Here is a 27,009-nt window from a genome sequence, read left to right as displayed (position 1 = left end):
AGAACGAATCCGACGCAGTTTCAAGTGTAATTAAATACTTTGAACACGCGGCGCAAATTATCGTACCGTGCATCCAACATCTGGTTTCCACTTTTTTTGCTTACTTTTTGTTGATAAGCAACAGCTGACAGCGCGGATTAATATCCATGCACAGTTGGGAATACGTAACATTTTCAGAGTTTTTAATAATACTTTTCTCTCTTTTCAATTATTAAGAAAACTTTCCAAGTTTCTAGAGTACCTTAAATTTAGGGTTACATATTCCTTTTTAACTGTAGTAATTCAAATATAAATTTTTAGTTCATTTATATTATGTATCTCAATAAATTAAAAGATAAACTGGCTTCTATCCAAGTAATGTAAATAGCATATTTGTTTTTTTAAATTTTGCGATTAATTGTCAAGTTTCAACTTTTTTATTAATTTAATTTTACACCTTCTTCATGAAGTATTCTATCAAACATTATATATAATTTGTTTGAAAAACTTCCTTGTATATTCTATAGTTTTGAAGATAATATTAAAGGACTGAACCTTTGGGGGTTTAACCCTTAACATTTACATCCCTAAATTATTAAAAAACTATCAAAAAAATATCCATTGATCTATGGCAAATAACCAATTCAGAAAACAATTTAACATTTTCAAACTCTTTAAAGACTTTTTGCATATTGTTTTTATTACAAATATACATTACATTTTACAATACAAAATTCTTACCCCCATATTTTGTCTCTGATTCTTAAAATTATTTAAACTATTACAGAAATGTTATAATTTCTTGAGCTATTATTGGTAATTATAACTGTTGTCATTAAATTGTAACCTCATTTGTGTAAATGATTAATGGTAATATATCTTGTCGAGAAGCTTTTCAAATTTCCTCACACTATTTTACGTATATTTACAATTTATTCAATGCAAGCATAAAATTTTAACGTTTTCGACTGCTATGTTGAGTCCTACCCCGTGTCAATTTTTCTTAAAAATTCGTTTTTGATTTTTAGTAATTTTGTTTGACGGCCTATAAAAAAGTTGTCTAATACTTTTTTGTAGGTACTCATGAGCTCCACTTCAGAAAAAAGTTTCATTGAAATATATTCACTATTGTAGGAGTTATGGCTGTTTGAAAATTGGACCATTTTTATGTGGTTTTTCTCACTTTACGGGGTCAAGGAATAACTTTTTCAATATTGTTAGAAATTCTACATATTCTTCACTAAAATACGTGTTATTTGCCTTTTGAAACATTAAAATCCTTCAATCCGTTTAGAAGTTGTGATATTTTAAATATTTGATAAAATTTCGAGGAAGCATTTCTGGCCAGAAATTATATTTTCGGTAAAGAATTTTTTTCTCAAAAATGATTAGGATTTGGAGGGTATGTCTATTCACCAAAAACGATTATAATTGACCTCTGTAACCAAACATAATTTTTTCAGAACGATTTGAAACTTTTCAATTTTCAGTGTAACAGACAGTTATGGTCAGACATTATATTTGCAGTAATGAATTTTTTTCTCGAAAATCCGTAGGATTTCGGGGGTATGTGTATTCACCAAAAATGATTGTATTTGACCCCCCAACCAAAAGTAATTTTTTTCAAAATGATTTGAAATTTTTTAATTTAGTGTTTCAATAACTTTTTAACGAAGCCTCAATCGAAAAATTGATATTCTTACTGCTAAGAAAAGAAATGTTTACTTCAAAGAATTCATCAGTTTTCTTGGATAATTCTGTGTTGTTACAGTACAATTTATGTGAGTTAATAGTAACATAGTTGCTTAGTAAAAAAATATCATGAAACAAGTCTGAAAATTATAAACGAGAATATACTGTTACTAGTTCAAATTGTCCTTAAGAAAGTATGCTTTTAGATTAAAAATTTCACGATGTAGGTTATTATTTTATAACTAATACAAAGATGCATCTATAATAAAAATTAAAGGGTTAAACTTGAATTACAAATAGTTAAAAAAGAACATACGTGTCCCGTATGTTTGATCGTTCGAATCTGCAAGGTTTCATAAAAAGTGGTGGGAGAAGATTTCAAGGATATTCCTCGTTAGTGCAATGCAAACGTACGTAATTAACGACGTTCGAAACGCGAAAAAAAGCTCAACTTGAATTCGTGCGGTCGATGGTTCAGTTCGTAACTTAACTGGCCATGCAAATAGACTAACTGTATCTCACGAGCAGATCAGCCGCAAGTCAGGTAATTTCGAACAATTCCGAATTTCGAACTCAGCCTCGATTCAGAACTAGGTCAGCCGCAGCTTTTTAAAGTGAGCGTCACAGTTCAACGAAATCAACAGTGGTTTGTTTGATTCCGACTGGCTCGTTCGCATGGGAAATTGATGGTCCTTCGCGCAGCCTTCTCTATTCATTTTCCAGACAGGTATAATATTTTGCTCACTTCCTCTTAAGAGGAAGGATGCAAAAGACTATGGAAAAGTACGTTTACAATGTCGTGGAAACATTAAAATTGTTTTTGTCTGTTAAATATTTGTAAACATTGCTATTAAATGATTGCAAATTGAATAATACATGGAAGGAAACTACTATAAAGAATTACCTTTTTAAGAACACTATATTTTTGGCACACAATTTTAGTAACAGAAATTTAATCAGATCGATTTGAAAGGCACAAATTCCAGTAACCTTGGCGAAAACTTGCAAGAAAATTACAAAATTAAATTTTCTCTTTGCTATTTTAATCGATATTCTCACGTGAGAAATAAAATCACATTTGAATGGCTTTTTTCTCAACGTTGTCAACTGTGGAATTCGTAGGAAAAATCTAATTTCAGGTAAATTTGCATTTTAGTGACTTTGCTTTAAATCGATATGTTTTTTTCCGATTTTTTCAAACAAGACTGAAAAAAGTAACGTACTTCTGCTATTTTTTGAACAAAACAACAAAATTTTTAAAAACTGAAGAATATGTGGATCGATGTAGCTCAAATTAACAGGCAATTTTTCACTGAGATAAATAATTTGAACGCTGAAAGCCAATTTTTCCTACCTAAAGTTAACACTTTACGCAATAGCCACTTTTGTTCATCATAGCTTCTTCTACACTTGACCAGTTATGAAGCAAACACGATTTTCAATACGCATTGCTAGACTGTTTATTAAATTATTACAACCAGTAAGTAAATTATTCGAATAATTTCATTTGTAACAATTTTATTAAATTTTTTTGACGTTACACACAATGACTGTTTCATGAAATTTTGTTTGCTTTGGTAATCCGTTAGCTTCTATTTAACAAACCAAACACGGTTTCAATTAAGCTTGTTAAATGAGTTATCGAAATTCGGATTACTGTCAACGAGAGCTAATCGACTTTGCAGACTGAGTATAAAATACAATAGGAAATCGAACACGTTGTTTTTTATTCTAACCTATTGGAGCAAGGATAAGTTGAAGTTGCAAGAAAGAGATAAACGTTGCACTATTATAGATTTCGGAGAAAAGATTCCAAGGAAAATCATTATTTCAAAACTGTTTGAATCTCGTAAGCAATAATAAATCTACAGAACACACTTAATATGCAAAAATATAAGAAATACTTAAAGTAAGACACAAATTATTATATTTAGGAGTTGAAACAACCCTCTATAAAGCTTCCATTTTATAAATTTTTTATAAATTTGTATAAAGATCCGCAGTCTACTAATAACAGAATACTAACATTTACTGGATACGCTTATTGTTCGCGCCACGGTTCAAAGTTAGTTCGGTCTCTATTCGAAAGAGTGCGCTCAGGATGACTAGAGAGGCTAGCGTGGCTAAGAAAGTAAAATGGTGGTACTATGTACACGAAAGATCTTAGTAAATGTAAAAGGTGAAAAATTGAGGCACAGTGTGGTTGATGTCTATCTCAATCCAACGCTTATTCTGTTGTCATCTCTTTGAAATAAGCCTCATTAACGTTCACAGCCCTCACACGCCTAATTAAATTTGTGCGAGTGAAGTAACTATATTTATGTCAAGAAGAGGTCGTCGAAAGTGCTGGTTTCGCTGTTTTATGTTTATAATCATACTTGGGATGCATTTGTGCATCAACAGGAACAAAAACGACATTTCAAGAGTTCAAAATACACTGTTGACACGTACATAAATAAATACATCTAAGAACAACAAAGCTCTGACAAGTTTGTAACTGAAACCACTTTTATAATAAAATATATGTTGGCGAATTCTATTTCGACTTTTTATTCAATAACATTCAATTTTCTTAATTTTATTTATCAATTTCATTATTATTATACTATTCCCATATTACTTAAGAGATTCAGATAATTTTATTATAGCAACTCCAATAATACTCCAGAACATATTAAATCATATTAAATTGAAAGAATTTGTTTGCAATAGCCTGTATGCTTCTAAAATTTATTTTTCCTTCTGGAAACACTGATTCAAAAATTATTGTCCTGGACGAAATTCTAGTCGGGAAATAGGCGTTTAAATCCTAGTTAATTCCATACTTTCTCTCCAGAAAGCTCGACGCTTTTAATCTTGTTTTTTTTTTTTTATTCGGCCTGACAGCGAATCGATCCTGATTTCACCTATCAACAATAATTGGAAAAGTTTTTTTTCTGCCATTGACAGAGCTCTGCGAAGCGGCAACGAAAATTCAGGCATCCTTCCGAGGCCACATGTCGAGAAAGGAGCAAGCTGCATCCGCCATCGCGAAGTCGGCGGAGAACGCCATTGAGAATATCGTTCCCAAGATGGAGGACGCGGTAAGTTCTTGAATTACCATCATTCTAAAAATATAGTCCGGTTGACGCAACCGGGAGGGCGAGTGAAAATAAAGGAAGTTGAATAATTGAAGAATCCGGTGCAGTAACCTCGTAGGATAACACCTAATTCCGTTTGCATAAATACCAATCGTTCTCAGTCACAGTGTAATTGATACTTTTGTATATAATTAATCTTCGATGGATAGAACTGTTAGAATTTAACGATTTTCTTATTTTTCGTGTTTATTATTTTTAACTATACGAATATTTTAACGACTGTGATGATAGTCACTGGTAATCGACACTTCGAATTTACAACGTGTTTCAAAATTGTTTACAACGAAAGAACTGCAAGTTGTAAAGTTTTAATAAGAGTATTATCGTTAGGAGTGTATTAAATAAAAGGTACTATGAACTACCAAATATGTCTGTTTTTCACGCTATAATTTGATCAGCGTTATGACTGTCTACTATGAAAACAAAAGAATATAATTTGAAATTATTTTAGTTTTTGAGACGATCACTTCCTGGATCAATTTCTGGATGATTTAATATTCGATTTAACTATTCTTATTGTAACAAATTTCTATTATATTATTCTACTCCCATGTATTCATACAATTTTTAGAATTTTCTTTTTTCAAAGTGGTTAAACTCAATACAGTTTAACATAATCGAAACTCACTGAAATATTTCTCCTCCGATACTCGTCGTTCGCATGACGCTAAAATTATAGTGTCTTCCTACAGACACTGAACTACTAGTTTAGTTCATTACCAACAAATGTTATTACTTTGTTCGCAAGATATTGCAAGTGGCGATATTACATTCTGGGCAATATTGAATGTATATTCCCTATCTCAAAGTTCTCTAATAATTACAGAGCGTCAAACAATTTATTTTACAGTAGAACCTTTATTGTCCATATTCACGCTAAAAATAAAACTGATATTTTGGATTTTTTTATGACGAAACCAGATTTTTAATAATAATATTTTCTCAGTGTATTAAAAGTACGCACTTTGAAGAATGGTTGTGACAAATTTAATTGCAAATAGAAAATACGAGCATTCTATCTAACTCTGTTTTACATTTTTATACTGTGTACAATTTTTGGAAACTACAGATGTTTGAAAATATTTTTTCCCCGGAGAATCATAACATCTTGAAGATAAAATTGTAAATCATGGAAAAAGTAAACCGTTGTTGCAATGTTGTTGCATAAATACTCTCCAAATTTTAAGTTAACCAATTAAATAGTTTCTACATAATTCTCAGTATTAGAATTTGATTTCGAAAAAAACACGCTTAGAGATTAAATATCAATTATTTTAAGAGTAATAATTAAATTTATTATTTTGTCAACATTTATTGACTCCATTTATATAATAAACCGTCTATAGTAGATGCAATTTTTTTCAGTGTTCGTTTTCGACTGTTTTTGTAAGAATTTTAACTCCTACTTTCCCATGTTCAATATTTACATAATAAGTAACAAAGATCTAGTCCTCTTAAATATGCAAATAACGGTGTGAGTCGTGATTTCTACGATGAGGGCATCGCTTAATGTTGATTTTCGACCGACCTTTTAAATGAGAACGTTCAAGCTTTCCCTAGTATTTTGCATAAAACCACCTAAAAAACACAAATCTTCTTAGATTGATGAATCGATAATCGATTAAAGAAGATTAAATTCAAGATTATATTTATTAAATACTCCATTAGCATTTTCTGTTTTCGAACTTCCATGACAAAAGGTTGCTAAAACCATAACTGTATATTTTCCACGAGACAAGAATGTTTTCGAATAGAAAGTTTAAAGTAAACAGTGAAATTAAAATATAAATATATTTATTGCCCATTTACTGTTTCTTATAACACTTTCGATTCTTATGTAGGTAAAACAAATTTATTTTAGAAAGCCTATATTAATAAATAAGTAACTGTAAAAGGACAAAAGCTTGAAAAACATTATGGTACTGTATTTAATAATAATTACTGAATAATATTTACAAGATGATAAATATAGAAGGTTCTTGATGTTTCTTCAAAATAAAATTTGCCAAGTCATATGGTAAAATTATATATTCACTTTTTCTTTTGATTACATATTTAAATTGTGGCGCGCTTATGGCCGCAACGATGGCGCTTTACGTTGGAGTACTGGTCGACCGTAGGGGAACCCCCAAGTAAAGCTCGCCAGTATTACTATCGAAACAGTTTTATAAAACATCTCTTCTTCGCTACCCTTGTAATTTCGCTGTATGGTTTATTAAACCTGAATAAATTACATTTTATATTACTATCGGACCACATAAATGATTAATTTAATTTCTTAGTTTGTATACAGGGTGTTTGGCCACCCCTGAGAAAAATTTTAATGGAAGATTCTAGAGGTCAAAATAAGACGAAAATCAAGAATACCAATTTGTTGATTGAGGCTTCGTTAAAAAGTTATTAACGTTTAAAGTTCCGCCAGTACTGAATTTTTTTTTCGAAAATGCGCAGGATTTCGGGGATATGTCTATTCACCAAAAATGATTGTAATTGACCCCCGCAACCGAAAATAATTTTTCCAAAACGATTTTCAATTTTTTTTTTTCGCCGAAAAATTTGCTCACATTCATGAATTTTTTTCTCGAAAGTGGGTAGGATTTCGGGGGTATGTGTATTCACCAAAAATGGTTGTATTTGACCCCAGAACCTAGAAATAATTTTTCCAGAACGATTTGAAATTTTTTTTTTACGCCGAAAAATTTAGGCAGCTACCCCCTGTCGATTTTTCATAAAAATTCGTTTTTCATTTTTAATAATTTTCTTTGACGACCTACAGAAAAGTTGTCTAATACTTTTTTGTAGGTACCCATGAGTTCTACTTCAGAAAAAAGTTTCATTGAAATATATTCACAATTATGGGAGTTATGGCTGTTTAAAAATTGGACCATTTTTATGGGATTTTTCTCATTTTGCGGGGTCAAGGACCAACTTTTCGAATATTTTTGCGGTTTGTACATATTCTCCATCAAAATACGCGTAGTTTGGTTTTTTAAACATTAAAATCGTCCAATCCGTTCAGGAGTTATGACATTTTAAAGATTCGCATGAAATTTTGGGGTAACATTTCTAGCCAGAAATTATATTTTCAGTAAGGAATTTTTTTCTCGAAAGTGCGTAGGAATTCGGGGGTATGTATATTCACCAAAAATGGTTGTAATTGACCCTTGCAACTGAAAATAATTTTTTTAGAACGATTTGAAAAATTTTTTTTTCGCCGGAAAATTTCAGCACATACCCGAATTTTTTTCTCGAAAGTGGGTAGGATTTCGAGGGTATGTGTATTCGTCAAAAATGGTTGTAATTGATCCCTGCAACTGAAAATAATTTTTTTAGAACGATATGAAATTTTTTAATTTAATTTTGTTAATAACTTTCTAACGAAGCCTCAGTCAAGAAATTGGTATTCTTGATTTTCATCTTATTTTGCCCTTTAGAATCTCCCATTAAAATTTTTCCCAGGGGTGGCCGAACACCCTGTATAGACATCCATCTACTCGCAAACGAATAATCGTAGCTAATAATTTCACTGAAATTTCGATAAATGCAGTCATACTGTGGTGATATTTTATCATGAGTTTTGATAATTATACATAATGTTCCTAGTAATAATTATTTTTTACATGAATATACATATATAATATTAGCACATGACTTATGATATTTTGAAACTCATGACGAATTTAATCTTCAATCAAGAACTTTTCATGCACACTATTCTGTAAATATTACTCAACTGTTACGTTACCATTATCTATAAAATAGTATCATTGGTTTTAATAAATGGTTATGCAAAACTATTTTTATCTCAAGATTCAAAATTACAAAATCAATTTTTGGAATCAAATGTCTTTTTATGAGAACAGTACAAAGTATCTAAAACTGTAAGCAAATAAAGAAATGAAGAAAGTATGTGGCTGAGAAAATTTTGACACAAGCAAATTGAAGAACCTAACAAAATAAGAAAATATATATAAAATAAAAAATTTTCATATTAAACATTGTTTTATATTTACTTTCTTATTTAGAATTTTTCAGTATTTCACGATTCTATGAGAGCATATACATACATCGATTCAACCAGTGGGAAAGTGCCAGGTGCACACTTTATAAAAAAAAAAAACAATAAGAAACTGTTTTATATTATTCTTTTTTTTATAAAGTGTGCACTTGGCACTTTTCCATTGGCTGAATTAATGTATCTCCGTGCAACCTTATCATCGGGGTAAAATAAATCATACCGATTGTTCCACATTTTTGTTGGTTATTTAACGACTCGTTAAAAATAATTTTGATACTTTTCTGTGACGTTTTTTTATTAATTTCACCCTTCGTCTTTAAAGAAGAGAGGAACGTAAAACTCTTTCGATAGCGTAGCTCGCTCTGCGCGTATAAGAATTTCCTTTCATCGATCAGTAAAGTTGCGATGTCGTTGTCTCTTTTAAAGTGCATATCAGAGGGTGGAACGTTTGAAAAGCGCATATTGAATCGCTACTTTAAAACCGATATTTCTGCAGTATTTTATTCGTTCGACGTGTTCTGTAAGCGGTGCAACTTACAGAAACAGAGGGAATGTTCGCGCGTTTGCACATCGTTCAAAGAAGCGAGCGAAGTTTCCAAGACTTCGCTTAACAACTTCGCCAACACCCGCCCGAGAACGAAAAAAGTAAACGAACGAGCGTGATATAATGTTATGCTGAACAGATCGATGGCAACGTTCAGGAAACGCGGTTTAAATTAGTCTGTACCAACGATTATGGAACTGCTACAAAAATGTATACAAAATGTTCAAAAATGAGTCAATAGCGTGGTACAGCAACCGAAACAATTCGTTTTATATTTTATATAAATTTACAAACGCAACTATGACTATATATCTATATTACAAGTATGATTTAGTGCCATATTTATACCAACCACCTCGTACAAACTAATTAAACAAGAAAAACAATAGAAAATGGAAAAGTGTTTCATTAAGAAAAATTAAGTGGTTTCGTACTTTTGTTATTAGCCGGTGTTAGGATTAAGGTTTTTATTAATCTTGCTAGTTGGAATAATTCTAGCTTAGGTGAAATTAGTACACTTATTAATTAACGTGACTTTACTTTTGATTTAACACAAAATCGTTTTAATAGAGAATGCTATTAATATGGGGGAAATTGATGCGAAAGAAACTAATAAAAACATGAGGAATGGCAAGACAACTATATAATTCGACTACATTATTAATTATAATCAGTTTTTTACTTTATTTATTACGTAATAATTACCCATTGCGTACTATTTTCGGTTAAGGTTCTTGGATCAAGAAATTAATGCATTAAACGATATTTGATTGTTTAGAAAACTTGATTATCCAAGCAAACTTGATTATTCAGACAAACTTGATTAATACTTGAAAGTACAAGTCGAGTCAGGCTTGGCTTGGATTGTTTAAATTAAGTGAAGTATTTAATTGTTTTAGCAATTTTGGTTATCCAAGGAGACTTGATTATTGAAACAAACTTGATTGGCACTTGATTCAAACAATCCAAGTTAAGCTTGACTCGATTTGTATTTTCAAGTCAAATATTTGATTGATTACGCAATCTTGATTATCCAAGCAAACTTGATTATTCAGACGAACTTGATTAACACTTGAAAGTACAAGTCGAGTCAAGCTTAGCTTGGATTGTTTAAATCAAGTCAAGTATTTGATTGTTTAAGGAATCTTGGTTATTCAAACAAACTTAATTATGTATTCTCATTTAATTAAAGTATTATATTTGAATAATAAAATTCGTTTGAATAAGATATGGATAAGCTTAGATAAAATCAATCTTAATCATGATAATATTATTATTAAAAAAGAACTTCATTTTTTCAATATTGTAAAATATTTTTTAAATAAATCATTTTTGTTGTGTAACAAAATACAGTTTTGAATTTAAATTAATTTGCAATGATATATTTTATTTGGTTGAATATGTGTGTAATTCGTGTAAAATAGTTTTCTAGACTAATCATTTTTCGACTCGAATACCTCGATACTTTTTTTGTTGACATTAACAAAATATTACATTATTAATAATTTGGTACCTTGACAACTTTTAGAATTTTTTAACTAAATTTGAACATATGTTTTATGGTTTTGACCTTAATTTTTCAGATAGACATAGAATTATATTTATTTGTAAATTTCTATATTCTAAAAAGAGAAAAATATTACTCTTATATTATAATTGTGGATATTATTGACATGCATACATTTATATAGTTTATATGGTCTACTAATTCTTATACAACTCATATTCTTACTTTTTTTTAAATTTATTTCTATCGTACAACTTGAACTGCCAAGTACCATAAATCAATAGACGATTATGGATCATAAATCATAATTTATTATGGAATAACCTGTGCTGGTTTATACTGTTATTACCTATTTCCATTTTAATTTGTATAAAGGATGGAATAACGTGTCTACATAATAGAATATATAGTTCTCTTAAAAAGAAATATACTTAGAAAACTGACGTAATTGTTCTAAGAAAATGTTGTTCAATCATTTCTATTTTAGCATTATGTCATTATCCAGTTTCCTGGGACACCCTACGTAGGGTATAAAGTAATTCCTGGTACAAATAGGAGGAACTGATTCCTCGTAATCAAATCATGCAATTATCGAATGCCAGAAATACGCTCGAGATTGAAGGAAATATAATATCAAGGATAGCCGTATTGAATTACTTCCATCAGCTTCGTGCTAGGCAAAAATAATTGAATTTAACAAACCATAATCCTGTCGAGCAAATGAAATGTATGAAACGTTTTCATTACTACGTTTTTTATCAACATCAGAAAAGCTAGATGTTTTAACAAAAAATAACAAGAATTTGTGTGTGTTTTTGTTACACGTTAAGAGAAATTTACAAATATAAACACAGGAATATAAGAGAACACTAAATAAGTTTTTAAAATATGAGAAAATTCATAGGAAAGTAGGACAGTTAAAAGACTAAAAAGTAAGGTCAGAAAGTAGGACAGAGAAGAGGACGCTTGCCCAAATACAAAAAAATAGGAAAGCAGACAGCATGAAAAGAATGTCTGAGGTAAAAGAAACGATAAAAAGAATTATATGTATATAAAGGAAAAGAAGACATCAACGAAAAGGAGGAAGTGAACTGTTCACGTACTTGAAATTTAAACCAAGACAGAACTTATTTATTCAAACCAAGTCAAGGATTATACAAGCAGCTTGAATACTTGATCAAACTTGAGAAAATTCAATCTGCTCAAATGTTTGAACAACTTAATTGTTTACACGAAATGTGAGAATAACTATAATGTAATAAGCTTGAAATTTATATGTTAACTACAAGAATTATATAAGAATCATTACGTATTAAGATTTTTATCCTTGCTTCAAAATCATCTTATAGTAAACCCCAAAAAATGTTTAATTGTAAATCATTTTTTGACTTGTACTAATTTGCTGGCGAACTTTTATTAATATCAAACTACCCCAAGTTATTTAAATGAACAGATTTCTTTTTTAAATTCTAGTATTATCATGATTAAGCTTGATTTTACCGAAGCTTATCCATATCTTATCCAAGTGAACTTTATTATTCAAATATAATACTATAATTAAGTATGAATATATAATCAAGTTTGCTTGAATAATCAAGATTACTTACACACTCAAATACTTGACTTAATTTCATTAATCCAAGCTAAGCTTGACTCGACTTGTACTTTCAAGTGTCAATCAAGTTTGCTTGGGCAATCAAGATTGCTTAATCAATCAAATACTTGACTTGATTTAAACAATCCAAAAACTAAGCTTGACTCGACTCGTACTTTCAAGTGTTAATCAAGTTTTCTTAGATAATCAAGATTGAATAATGAAATACTTGATTTGATTTAAGCTTAGTCTAAACTGAGCTTGACTCGACTTGTATTTTCAAATACTTGGGGCACCTTTACAAAGAAGTACCAATCAATATATATGAAAGAAACCCATGATCAATTATTCAAAGTTAACCAGTGAAAGAATGAATAAAGGAATGAAAGAACATGTTTGAAAAAATGGCGGCAGTTTAGAAGATAGAGGAATTGCTCGAAGTTGATAATGCTGAAATGTCAAACGACATTGCACGAAAAGTGATGCCGAAAAGTGACGTTGTTACGTGCTTGAAAATTCTAGCGTGAAATTTCTTTCGAGCTTTCTCGTTGAAGAGTTTCCGTCCCAGTGAGATTTCTGCTTTCGCAACTAGGTTGCAACCTATATATGTACATCGCGCACGCATTATAATAGACGTTGAAGTGAACCCGGTTTAACATTCAATAGCTCATCCTCTTGAGATTAATTGGAAATCAATATTCTATTATCGAAAGTAATATCGCGTTTCACCGCGATCAATTCGTGGCCACATACGTGCGGTACGGATACAGTCTTTCGGTGTCTTCGCGTTTCCTTGTTTTTCTTTAAACTGAAAATAACGGATCGTCCATCTTCTGTCATCCATACGGTCGGTCGTTCTCCCTGTGAAATTTATCAAACTTTTTATAACTCGACGATTTGAAATTTATCGGCACTTACGCTCCACTAGCGGCATAATGGAGATAGAAGGGAAAGTCTTATAGCGAATTACATAGCGTTCAAACCGAAATATAAGTAGCTCCAAAATGGAAAAACTCGGAAGTAATATTTTCCAGGCGATGTCGATTGATAAAGGACTTTAATTGTTTTTAAGGTTTCTAGAATTTTTTAGAACCAGTAAATTGTACTTCTACGTTATAGGTTACAAAATAATATTACCAGATAATAGTATCATTACTAAATTTTATGGTTATTAACCGATTTAAACGCAGTGTGTTTTATATTAATTGATAACTCGAAAACTGTAGTATCAGTACTACTGTTGATTGGATTGTGTAAGAAATTTGACGTTAAAATATTATTTATATTATTGAAATTAAATTTTGGTGTAACAGTTATTGGAATTTTATTTTATTCTAATGTATATTATATTTAAAATTACTAGTAAATAACTGATACAACAATAATGGTATTAAATCTTGTATTTGCTATATACTTTTTGCAAATATAGGCAAAATCTTAAATATAGATTTATACATATGTGGGTACATAATAGTACGTACATAACTAAAGTCACTTTAAGCATATATTATATTTAATTTTATGTTACTAATAATATTCGTGACATTTATGTCATTATCGATAGAATACTTAAATTTTTATTTGTTCCTCGTGAACTGTTCCATTCTGTAATTGAAATTTTTAGTTTTAAATAAAAAATATTTGTATTCAAAAGTTGCTATCGAGATGTGTTGTAACATAATTATTACTAAAGTTAAGTTGCAGTTTTGCCTCCGTTAGAGTTTTTAATTGTATTATGAAAGACTTATATCTCTAAAATTAATAGTGTTAGTAAATCCATCTGTTTGGTATGATAAACAGCTATGGGTCCCTTTCTCGAGTATGCTCAACAAAGGAGAATATAGATTTTCCGCGCCCGCAGCATTCCCATCCATCAAATCATGGCACCGGAAGTATGAATCATTTTATTCAGAAATACTAGTGCATACGTGTACATATAGTTTCATAAATTATTTTCAATATTATACACGAAACAACTAAAATTGTGAACAAATATTCATAATTAAATTTGAGCCACGTTAAATAGTTAATCGAGTTTACAAATGTATCATTATATCTTTCGAACATAATTTTAAAGAATTAATTGCCACGTGCCTAAATTTATAATTACAATATTAGTAAGGAAGACTTGAAGAAGTATGTGCGTAAAATCGTTTCTTAAAGTACTCCTTTGTTCATATATGTGCGTTTTAAATATTCTTTATATCTTTTAAATCTGTCCAATCCACGTCTCTTATTAATATCGTGATTATGATTTTGAATTTGTATAAATTATTTTTAACAACGAAAACCTGAAAGTCACGATCGAAAGTTGTAATAAAATAATAGTTTAATTCGACTAGCTATCCACGATGTTTCGTATATAATATAAACAACTCCCGTAACCATAATTAAACTTTTCACCACAGCAGTGTCGTTGCAAAATGGTTAGCCGTTACGGATCAATATCAGTTTGAGTTTTTGTGTATCTCAAACAAACCAACACGTCCCTGAAGAGTTTAAAATCAATAGTATATTCTACGCCAGCGGAAAATACCAACGAATTCCGTGCCTGCTTAGCAACGGAGGCCATTTTGAACACCTCTTGCGATTACTTGTGCACTCGTGGTAAAGCTACGTTTATGTAATGCTGAAACTTAAATCGATCGCATCTTTGAAACGAGAACTCTACGGGCGATGTATTTAGTAAAACATTTTTCTTGAATTCGAAATATTGAATACATTATTATTAATAAGATTCGATTGCAATATACCAGTTCACTAAATTTCGTCCTACCGTCTTTTAATTTATTTTCTGTACTATATGGGTAAAAGTGTATGTGAACTGTGTCCTGTTCGACTTCTTGTCATTCTCGTTATTTTATTTTAATTTTATATCTTAATTCTGTAAATACTTCCTGTGAATATTACTAGATGTCAGTTTATTGATATATGTACGTTGTGTGTGAAAATGGGAAGTTTATCTAGTCAACAAATGGCAGATACTAACCTTGAGTGTGAGGTTATTATTATAAATAATACCTTGACAAACAGAGGGAGTAAGACTATCAATTGTAGGACGTCTCCAGGCTTATGTTTCAATGCAAGGAGGTCATTTTCAACACCTATTGTGAAGATAAATAGGTATTAGGTCGTTCCACAAGTTCGTACCGAGTTTTGTAGTAAATGGTTAAACATTGTTTTATTAAACTTTATTACGATTTTGTTAGTCAGTTTAGGCGACGATATTTTCTAAAGTTTAAATTTAACATAATATGTAAGACGTAAGCAACATTTTCTGCATCAAAGTCTAAATAAAAATCAAAATTTCAATAATAGAATAAAATTACTTTTAAAATTAAATAAAATCTAACCGAAAATTGTTTTAACAGTGTTTTGTTAAACTTTCTATATTATAATTTATTGGTCAGTTTAGTCGATAACATTTTGTAAAGTCTGATTCTAACATAATATACAAAATGTAAGCAACATATTCTGCATTAAACGTTAAATAAAACTTAAAATTTGAATAACAGAATAAAGTTACTTTTAAAATTAAATAAAATCTAACCGGAAATTATTTTAACAGTATTTTATTAAACTTTCTATATTATAATTTATTGGTCAGTTTAGTCGATAACATTTTGTAAAGTCTGATTTTAACATAATATACAAAACGTAAGCAACATGTTCTGCATTAAACGTTAAATAAAAATACAAATTTGAATAACAGAATAAAGTTACTTTTAAAATTAAATAAAATCTAACTGGAAATTATTTAGCAACTAGATTTCAAAACACTAACAGAATCTTCCAATTTTAACGCGTAATACTTATATTGTACTGTGTGTATTTGTATTCTTACAAGTAGTTGACTGACTACCTATCCCTATATATATACTCCTCGACTGATTGATAAAAAAAATAAGGATTAAATATTTTTAATCGCTCTGTCAGTGCATCAAATTTCATCGAAATTAGTGATTGACACTTTGATATGTTCCGTATTAAGTTATGTATTTTATCTCACGTCAATTCGAGAAAGTTGAACGACACGAACTTATGGAACGACCTAGTACAATGTGTTCGAGAAGAAACTCGCTATAACTTGAAAATGGGGTCAAATAGGACACATGTTTATACGAACTTTTGTTATTATTTTCTTGTGTAGAATCCATCTCTCAAGTGGGTTGCGAAATACTCTGTGTGTATGACGGTTTCGAATACTTTTATGTTTTATTTTTAATCGAATTATTGAGTAAAAAGTTAAAATAAAAATATTTTGTAAGCTCCTAATAGGGTCATTGACACATTAATCAAAAGGTTAACAAAAAACAATTTTTCTGTTTTATTCACATTAATTGAAATAATTGTTTTCATCAATGATTTTTTTTGTTTTGTGTTTGGGTTAGGTTTAGCGATTGAGAATTATATTCATAAATTATATTTATAAAATTCCATTTATAATCTTATATTTCTTAGTATACATGTACATATGTTGTTCATTACATGAAACACATAACTCGATTATTGAAAACTGCATAACCCAACGTTTTGTGGTACGTAATACTTATTTTCATAACCACAATAAAATTGATGAACCCTACCTAGATTCACACAATAATATAAATTTAATTCTTATGTTACGTTTCATATTGTATATATGATATGTACAATATATACAAAATATATATAAGCGTAAGAATTTTACATGGGTGTTCGGCCACCCCAGGGAAAAATTTTAATGAGAGATTTTAGAGGCCAAAATAAGACGAAAATCAAGGATATCAATTTATTAATTGAAGCTTCGTTAAAAAGTTATTAACGTTTAAAGTTTCACCCGTACTGAATTTTTTTCTCGAAAATGCGCAGGATTTTGGGGGTATATCTATTCATCAAAAATGATTGTAATCGACCCCTGCAATCCAAAATAATTTTTTTAGAACAATTTGAAATTTTTTAATTTTGTGGAAAAATTTCACACCTTCTCAAATTTTTTTCTAGAAAGTGGGTAGGATTTCGGGGGTGTGTCTATTCACCAAAAATGATTGTAATTGACCCCTGCAACCGAAAATAATTTTTCCAGAACGATTTGAAATACATGAAATTTCAGGGGAATCATTCATTCATGATCAGACATTATATTTTCAGTAACGAATTTTTTTCTCGAAACTGGGTAAGATTTCGAGGATATATCTATTCACCAAAAAAGCTTATAATTGACCCCCGCAACCAAAAATAATTTTTTCAAAATGATTTGAAATTTTTTAATTTAATTTTTTAATAACTTTTTAACGAAGCCTCAATCAAGAAATTGATATTCTTGATTTTCGTCTTATTTTTGCCTCTAGAGTCTCCCAGGAGTGACCGAATACCCTGTACACTATAAACATAAATGTTAAATAAAGCTTAAACTTGTAATTACAATCCTATATTGATTAAATTTCATTGATATCCTTTTTCATCATCTGGCCACTTTTGTCCTCAACTGTATTTAACACTAGGTTTACGGTTCGCGTCAATTTGACGCATTCAGATTCTAAACTTAACGTTATAGGACTCATGAATATTATTTGTTAGCAATTTATGTTGAATTGAATTGATGTAACGATATGGATGTATACTCTAATTAAAAGAAAAAACTGCATTTCAATGCAGCTATCACCGTAGCGAATTATAATAAAAATATGCGCAACGAGTGCCCGTAAACCTAGTGTTAAATGGACAGAGTTCGTGAGACACACTGCATATTTCAGAACTTGTATGACAGAAACGAAGACACAGAAGACTCTCAGACGTTTCTTGTTCGACTATAATTTCCTTACGTCCTGGATACCTATTTTCCAAGCTGCATCAAGGATCGATATTTACCACCGAAATACTGTGCCGCGTTTCATCCCCCCTTTATCGAGTGAACCTCTCGAATAAGCGGGATACGATTTCGGAACGTCTTTCGTGCTTGCGCTCTGATTCGATTATGCGAGTCGCGTGCATTCGCGTATAGGTAATTCAGTGGAAGGTTCGATATAGGATGCTCATTTTTCGGCAGGAATATGCCGTGCATGCGAGCCCCATAGAAATTCTTGACTTGATCGTAAAACTTGATCTGCGCTGCGCCCGCTCCGTCGCGTCGGTTTTGCTTTTGTCTTCCAAGTTTCGAGATAAGCTGTAGACTCCAGCGCGCTGTAAAGCTGCGAAGTCTCCTTTGTAGGGGAAGAAAGAGCATCATGGACAGGAGAATCGTATCAGTGTCTCCTTTAACCCTCCGGTTATATGAAAATAAATTTCAGGGTAAAGCAAATTCCATTCCCCGGAAAATGGTTTATGCGTTCTATCGAACAAGAAATATGTGGAATAATAGAGAAACGAAAATTAAAATTGATCGTGTGACACTTTAATCGTTCGAGGAACAATGTTTATTAACAAGCTTTTTTTACTGGTTGTCCTATCGGATTTAATTCTAAAGATACTTTATGTATACCTATTCCTACCATGACGGATCAAATGACTATTTCTTTTTCTCATTTATGATGTCTTTCTCTTTTGTGTTGCACATTTTCCTCAAAACGTGCATTTCGAAAATTTGTACAAAAATATTCAATAATTTTAATCTAAATGTGTATACTTACTGCTTTAACTACATAAAGAAAATTTAAAAATGACGTCGAAATTGTTTAAGTTTCCTCAGACAGAAGATAAAACGTCTTTGAAAACACATTTTGTTTCAAGTCGATATTGTAGTTCCAGAGAAAACAATTATTAACGAAAAAATGCTGGTTAGTAATTATGCAAATATTCTATATACAAATTTTCATTCATTATCAATTAAATAAATAATATATAGTCCAGTTTTATCGCACACCAGTCGTATAATTAATAGAAATTGCTGAAACTTCGTTAGGTGTCTAGCGTCAGAGTAAATATCAAAATAAACATAGAAGATAGCCTAAATAATAATAGTTGTTATGTTCATGGGATAGAGGATGAAGTGCCCTTCATAACAAGTGTTCATTCAAGTCGATAGCATAATTAGTTCCGGAGATATGACGATTTTTCTTTCAAGTCGAACGTTTGTTTACTTTCCATTGTTGACATCGGTGCGAGGTCATTGACTGCTCGTGTAAATAGTAAATAGTGCGTAGTAAATTCTTGGAAATACTACGACTTTCACTTCTCACATGTGAGAGAGAGGTCCGACGTCCAAAATGGAGACAAAGATTATCAAACTGTTAGACTGTTTTAAGACATATATTTCCTATTTACATCGAAAGCTAACCAGAATTCGATACCAAATTTTGTCCGATTTAAAAAAAAAAATATAAATCATCCAACCAATCTTCTGACTTGTCGTGATTGGCAAGACTGATTACATATGTTTATCAAAAAATAAACAATAAGAATAGAAGCGAATATTGAAAAATTCATTGTACTATTGAAAAAGTCGTGAAATGAAATGGCGTTAAAATGAAATTGTATATTAGAAACGAAATTTTAAAAGCAGTCATTTCACCGGTTCTGGTAGGTTTAGTGTTACATTGGTTACACATATACGTTTCGTATAATTAATATGATAAATCTCTGAAATGCACGATGTTCACAATAAAATTTATTCAATTATTCCAAAGAGCAAATATACAATACTGTGAATGATTATAAATTTAACGGTAATTCTGTATTTTTAACATTATCGAAACAACAGTTAAATGCAATTATTTTCGTAATGTGATACACAACAAAGATTACTAAATAATAAATGAATATTTTTTAGGTAGAAGTAAAAATTGTTAGTTCTTCTAGTTTGAGCGCGATTTACATTTCATAACCATAAATATAGTAGTGCCATATAATTAGAAAAACATGTTCCTTTTCGTATTTGTTATTTTCTGATAATATTAAATTACGATGTTTAAGTTATATCCTTGAAAATACGAAATTAGTAACTGTATAAAATTAGCTACGTGCGTATAGAATATTAACAAAATATTAACGATATATATAAATTTGTAATTTACATACATTAAACCTACTAGTAATTTTACGAACTGTCCAATCTATTTAATGCATAAAGAGATTGATGATCATTTAACCTAGTAACTCAGTTTGTAAAATTAGTTATCACTTTCCTAAATTCATCAAGAATTATCGTTATTATGTACAGTTACTAGCAGTTCCATGTAATCATAATATATTATAAATTATATATTTTAATTAAAATTTGTACAATAGTATTTTTATTTTACAACAATATTCATAACACAGTAGAATTCTATGTAACCTTGTATTAACTCTATTATTCATTACACTTTACTAAATTAGTTTTCGCATTTGTTTTTAGATTTATAATTATTGATCACATTCTCTATAAAACTTTCAATCTAATCTGCTATGATTTTTTTTTAATACCAACTGGATAACCCATACTTCACGTAGAATTATAATTTGTAACCAGTTGCAGAAAAATCTTATTACACAGAAATATCTTTTGTACAACAGAATTTTTTTAGTTTATTTATCGCAAATTACTATGAAATTGATGGCATTTAGATAAAATAGACTATCTGTGAAACATTGCTATTTGATCGAATAATTTTATAGGTTCGAGCGATAAATTCTTAGAATTTCGCATGATTTTTAAAAATATTTTAATACATTATTTAAACAGTAAAATTCGAATTTAAAAATCAATTACTAAAAGCTGATTAGAGTCTTCAAAAAAGTAACTATAAAATTTTATGAATATGCTCAGTTATTTTCAATTGATGTTGTTACAAACAAATATGCTTGTTTTGTAATATATATTGTTTTTTTTTTTTAATTATTAATTTCAATACTTAAGTTTTACTACTTTGTATATATATTCAATATAGGATAATGGTTTTGACTAATTTCAAAGTTAATGCTTTTATGTTATAATTTACAAATATTTTAAAAACAGCAACAAACTAAAAGTCAAAGCATCTGTATGAGCTTATATTTAAAATTAAACGCTTTTGTTACATTCTACAATCATAAGCTCCTTGTTGGGATTGAAACTTAATTAATTACTTGAAAACTAAATGGAAACTATATAACAAAGTTTGCAACTTCACCTTGAGCTGTTTTAAATTGATGCCGTTACAGATAAACGTCTCTCATTCAGCTTTATTATTAGCATAGATAAATGTTACTTCTGAATAAGGTGCTCGCCTGAGTTGAAAGGTTAAATCATCGTCGATTTAGTTTACACTTGTATCGTCGGTAAGCGTCTCGTGTATCAAGTTTATGGTTGCATTAGTCGTTATAACAGACGATCGATCTTACTTCAATAATAACGTTACACTAATTAATTTGCTATCGACTGTTATCTAAGAATGGTGACCAAAACTGTTAAGTCCATTCATAAATAATCGTTCCTCACACGATCGCAATTTCATTGTAATGTTTGAAGTATTTCCACTCATCATTAAGGAATAACAGAAAGTAGTTTTTTCTTGAAGATAAATTAATTTATATAATATGGTTTTTAATTGTAAACAAATATCATACCCTAGATTTTATTATTAGTACGAATAAATATTACTTCAGACGAAGGTTCTTCGACCAAAGCGTTGGAAATCATTCGCTTTTTTCAAAAGTAAATTCTTAACTTCATTTGCGACTATTGATCGTTTCAACCGGATAAATTATGATTAGTGCCTACAAAATTTTATTGTAACATAATACGGTTTTTTCATATATGTCAATTTGAACATTTGGATCTGTTAGCCTTTACAAGCAGTTGCTTGTGTAAAAACGCTATTGACAGAGGTTTAGGTCTTTTTTGTAATATTTTAGGTCTAGAATAATATTTAAAATTACATATAAAATTAATAAAAAACTTATTGTTTCAATTATAGTCCTCTCAATATCATGATAAAATACGTATATGTAGATAGTATTTTAAAGTGAATGATTTAGCAATGTACAATACATATTTGCATATGTGTATTTATAGAACTATTTTATAAATACAGGTATTCTACTTTCATATTTTACATTTTATTCCATTTTCTCCGACCGTGACCTTGAATAATTATAGTCACTGAATTCCTAATGAAAGGGACTATCATTATACGTGTTTCAAAAAGGGTGATCCCATTTAAAAAAATGAAGGTGACCTTGATTTGTTTAAAAAGAATCATATATAAAAAAATATATTTTTGGCATCGTATGAGTCCCATTGTACCATTCAATTTTGTCCTAAAGACATTTGACGTATCTTTAAAAACAACAAAGATATATGAGTTCCAAACGTTAGGTGACTCACCCTGTATAAATATTAATGCAGCCCACTTCCCGCAGAAGTATTCTTAGTTGGTGAAAGTGGGAGAGCAAAATTAAGGTGTCAAGACGATAATTGTCCCGAATATTAGTACGTACGCGTTAATCGAAAAAACGTATACGTTGCGTGCAAGGAACGAAAGGATTTTGCTGATTTTTTCCACCCTCAGTCAAAATTCGTTATGCATATTACTGGTTTGACCCAAAATTCAAATTTTCTTCCGACGACGAGGGAATGGAGAGTGATGCATGGATATATAGAAGCTCTGTGACGTTAACGTACTAAAGAATTCATGGAATTTCACATGAACCCCGCGGGTATTAATTCCAAAGGACAATCGCATATTCCTGACCGTCGTTCCGAAGCTGAAACGGAGGATGAATAATTTGTTACGTGCTTTCAAAAAAATCAGTTTTCGGTCGTTTGAGACGGCTGAAAAATTTAAAGCTAGCGAAACGAAGCCCCCCCCACCCCCTTTTCCGCGGCGTCGTAATTCGCTTTCAGCGGCAGCTTGAAAGGGAGATCGCGCAAAAGAGGAATCTGTAATTCGCTGTGTTCGTCGTTAAACTAATTGCAAAGCACAGGTGTGCTTCGTTATCTACCTGACGTTTGCAAAATCCCAACTGTTCCCGTTTCGCTGCGACACTTGGAACAACTTCGAGAAATACATTACGCTCGAGATAGCTTTATTCCGCTAGGGAATAGATTTATTTTGTTGTGCAACTGTTTTTGAAAAGACGACTTTGCTAATTAGAAAATACACGAGTGTTTGGACAAGCAAAGGAGGATGCTAAAAAATGCCCATTTCTTGTACAATCTTTTAGAGTGTCTTTCAGAGAACGAAAGGTGTAATTGTTAGGATTTCAATCTTTCAGTGTCCAGATTTATAGATAACTTTATTCCGTAAGGAAATAGATTTATTTTGCTGTGCAACTGTTTTTGAAAAGACGACTTTGCTAATTAGAAAAGACACGAGTGTTTGGACAAGCAAAGGAGGATGCTAAAAAATGCCCATTTCTTGTAGAATCTTTTAGAGTGTCTTCCAGAGAACGAAAGGTAATTGTTTGGATTTTAATCTTTTAATGCCCAGATTTATAGATAACTTTATTCCGCTAGGGAATAAATTTACTTTTGAAAAGACCGCTCTGTGTCGACTTTACTAATTAGAAAATACACGAGTGTTTGGACAAGCAAAGGAGGATGTTGAAAAATGCCCATTTCGTGCAGAATCTTTTAAAGTGTCTTCCAGAGAACGAAAGGTGTAATTGTTTGGATTTTAATCTTCCAATGTCCAGATTTATGTTTTAATTTATTTCTCTTTTACTTTGTTGTCTATTAAGGGTTTATTGATCATTAGATCAACGATGAAAGAAATATTCTAAGTTATGTTGACAGTGTTGAAACACTTGGTGATATGCATCTTGAAAAGAGGAATTGATTATGAAAATTCTAAACTTATTAATACATTAAAAATATCTTTGGAAATTGTGTCTAACATAAAGATACTTTGTTTTCTTCTTGTACATATGTACGATAGTATGTAGTTTCAACAAAATCTGTTGTTTATAGGTGAGAAAATATATTTACAAAATTTGAAATTAATGTATCTAATATTTTTATCTAGAAGAATTCTAAATATCGTCCAAGAGACAGATACATTAAATAACCAATGTTATTATTATTAAATAATTTTATTACACGTACGTTGACGTACAAATATGAATATACAGGGTGTCCGGTAACTATTTCAAATGATGGTTATTCTACACGATAAAACGAATGGAAAATATAGTTTTCTCATGCAAGTCTTTATTTACGAAGTAACTGACAGTGAAAGTTCATCCGAAACGTATGACATGTCTGGCCATTACTCGTTATTTCTACTTGCATTGGATGTTCGTAGGTTTCACAATTCTACAATCTATGGTTAACGCATTAAGTGTCAAAAGAATAATCGTGAATTTTTCTACAAATTTATAATTTTATTTTTAAACAATTGAAAACTGCATAACCCAACGTTTTGTGGTATGCAATACTTATTTTCATAACCACAATAAAATTGATGGACCCTACCTAGATTCACACAATAATGTAAATTTAATGCTTATGTTACATTTCATATTGTATATATGATATATACAATATACAAAATATATATACAAACGTAAGAATAATACATACAGGGTGTTTGGCCACCCCTGGGAAAAATTTTAATGGGAATTTCTACAGGCCAAAATAAGACGAAAATCAAGAATACCAATTTGTTAATGGAGGCTTCGTTAAAAAGTTATTTGTTTGAAGTTGTCAGTTAATAAATGGAGGTTTAGAAATGCATAGTGTTTTCTGAAAAACCTAACATCATTACTTTTTTGACGTATCAGAATTTTTAGAATTTTAAATTCACATCTTCATTGATTAACCTGTTTTCAATGGATTAGTTTGCACTTCTGATATCATAAAAAATAGCATATCTATGACTCTATTTTCCCGACGATACTCTAGTAGATTGTTTTAAGGCATACAAATCATTATAGTGAAACATCGTACAGTTTCGATAGTTGATTTTGAAGATACACTTTTCGAAAATAACTGGGTATTCGCAGTTGGAGTATTTTTCTAGTATTTTACAAAATATAAACGTAACTTATGCCCTATTTGTTTTCGAAAATTCTGTGTTTAAATAATAAAATGGTCCAAATGAAAAAATGTGTCGTTCACTTTACTACAATATTTTAAAGATAAATTAAGCTTTGATCCACCTAACCAACGAAAATAGTCCTTCATTATATTAACTAAATATAGTAAATGAAATATTTTCGAACAAATTTGCATCCTATCAGTGATATCTAGATTATCCTCAATTTTGCAAATGAAATGTGTTAGATTATATTATGTCTATAGTTACCATTGAATTATGATAAGTACTATTTTAGTGGTTTGAAATATAATCAACGACTAATTATCATGATTAATTTATTACTTGATACTTCGTAGAAAAGCAAAGTAACGAAAAAATAATTCATTATTCGCTCCAGTATGCTACCAACTTGTATGTATAACAATGAAACTAACAATATATATTTATTTTTATACAGTAAAATTTCAATGTACAGTCGCGTTCGGAATGTAGAAAACGATAGAAAAGTATCGTGAGGCCTTGGTTTTGACGTTCAGTCTCGCGATTTCACAAACAAATTGAAATACGGCTAATTAAAACGTCAAAATTCGAAACGACTGGCACGGACGAGAGTAAAATTGGAAATGTCTGCAAGTGCAATTGACGATGTTAACTGGGTGGACGGTTCGTTGACGGTTTGCGCGTGCGATTCAGACAGAGGGATGAAACGTGTCTCGTTACCCACGCCGTCGGTGTTTGTTTACGAATTGTATCGATACGTGTAAATCTCTGATTAATTATCGAGTCCCACATAATGCACGTTCATCCTAATAACTACTGGCATTGTAATTTAAAATTTGTATCCGTTACGAATGAAACGTTACTTCGTTCGACGAACTTCAAAAGCGGATTAAAAGCACAATTTCGAGTAATTTTAAACGAAATATATAAACATTGGTGCATTCGTTAAGCAAATGAGATTGTAACAAGCGATTTACTGGATGTTTTCGACCATTCTTTCGTAATCATTTTTAAAAAATAGGGGAAAATATATGGATAGAAAAAAAAATTTTTAGATATATTAAAATAGAATAAGTTTTAGGATTCCTTTTTTTATTCCCTTATGTAAAATGAATGATTTACTTTCATGTTTATTACATGTGATTTGTATATATTTTGTGTAAACATTTAATATGAAATTTTATTTCGTATGTAGTTCGTGTATTGATAGAAAAAAATTTTCATATTTTTCCATCATTTAGATAGTATAAATCTATGAGAAGATACCATAAATTACTTTTAATTTTTGTTCAGTCTCAATTAGTTGTTAAAAACAGCACCTCAATTATACCTTGCATGAGAATAAAAAAAAACGATCCAATTTTGAATAAATTATACTAAGTATAATAAACATTTTCTCTCTTCGTGTACATCTTCCAAAAAATAGTGTTATTTCCAAAAAATTTGGAATCCATCGATTTGAATTTTAATTCAAATTACCAAGTCAACACAATTGTTTCCTGTTTCTCGAATGAAACTGATAATCGATAGATCGTGCTATACAAAGTTAATAAATTCCTACTGTTCTTAAAAGAAATCATTTCGATGGTTCTGTAAAGAAAACGTAATAAATTGCTCG

The 27,009-nt window shown here is 30.2% G+C and overlaps 1 protein-coding gene across 1 annotated transcript in view; it reads left to right on the top strand.

Annotated features, from left to right (window-relative positions):
* Positions 1 to 27,009, top strand: part of Igl (IQ calmodulin-binding domain containing protein igloo) — a 317,128-nt gene that overhangs the window by 171,764 nt on the left and 118,355 nt on the right. Inside the window, exon 3 of the mRNA XM_076763873.1 lies at positions 4,621 to 4,754. Within this exon, the coding sequence (XP_076619988.1) occupies positions 4,621 to 4,754 (134 nt within the window). The remainder of the gene's footprint in view (positions 1 to 4,620; positions 4,755 to 27,009) is intronic.

The sequence above is a fragment of the Colletes latitarsis genome, chromosome 4 (assembly GCF_051014445.1).
Source record: "Colletes latitarsis isolate SP2378_abdomen chromosome 4, iyColLati1, whole genome shotgun sequence".
Lineage (NCBI taxonomy): Eukaryota > Metazoa > Arthropoda > Insecta > Hymenoptera > Colletidae > Colletes > Colletes latitarsis.
This window is presented reverse-complemented; position numbering and strand designations above follow the sequence as displayed.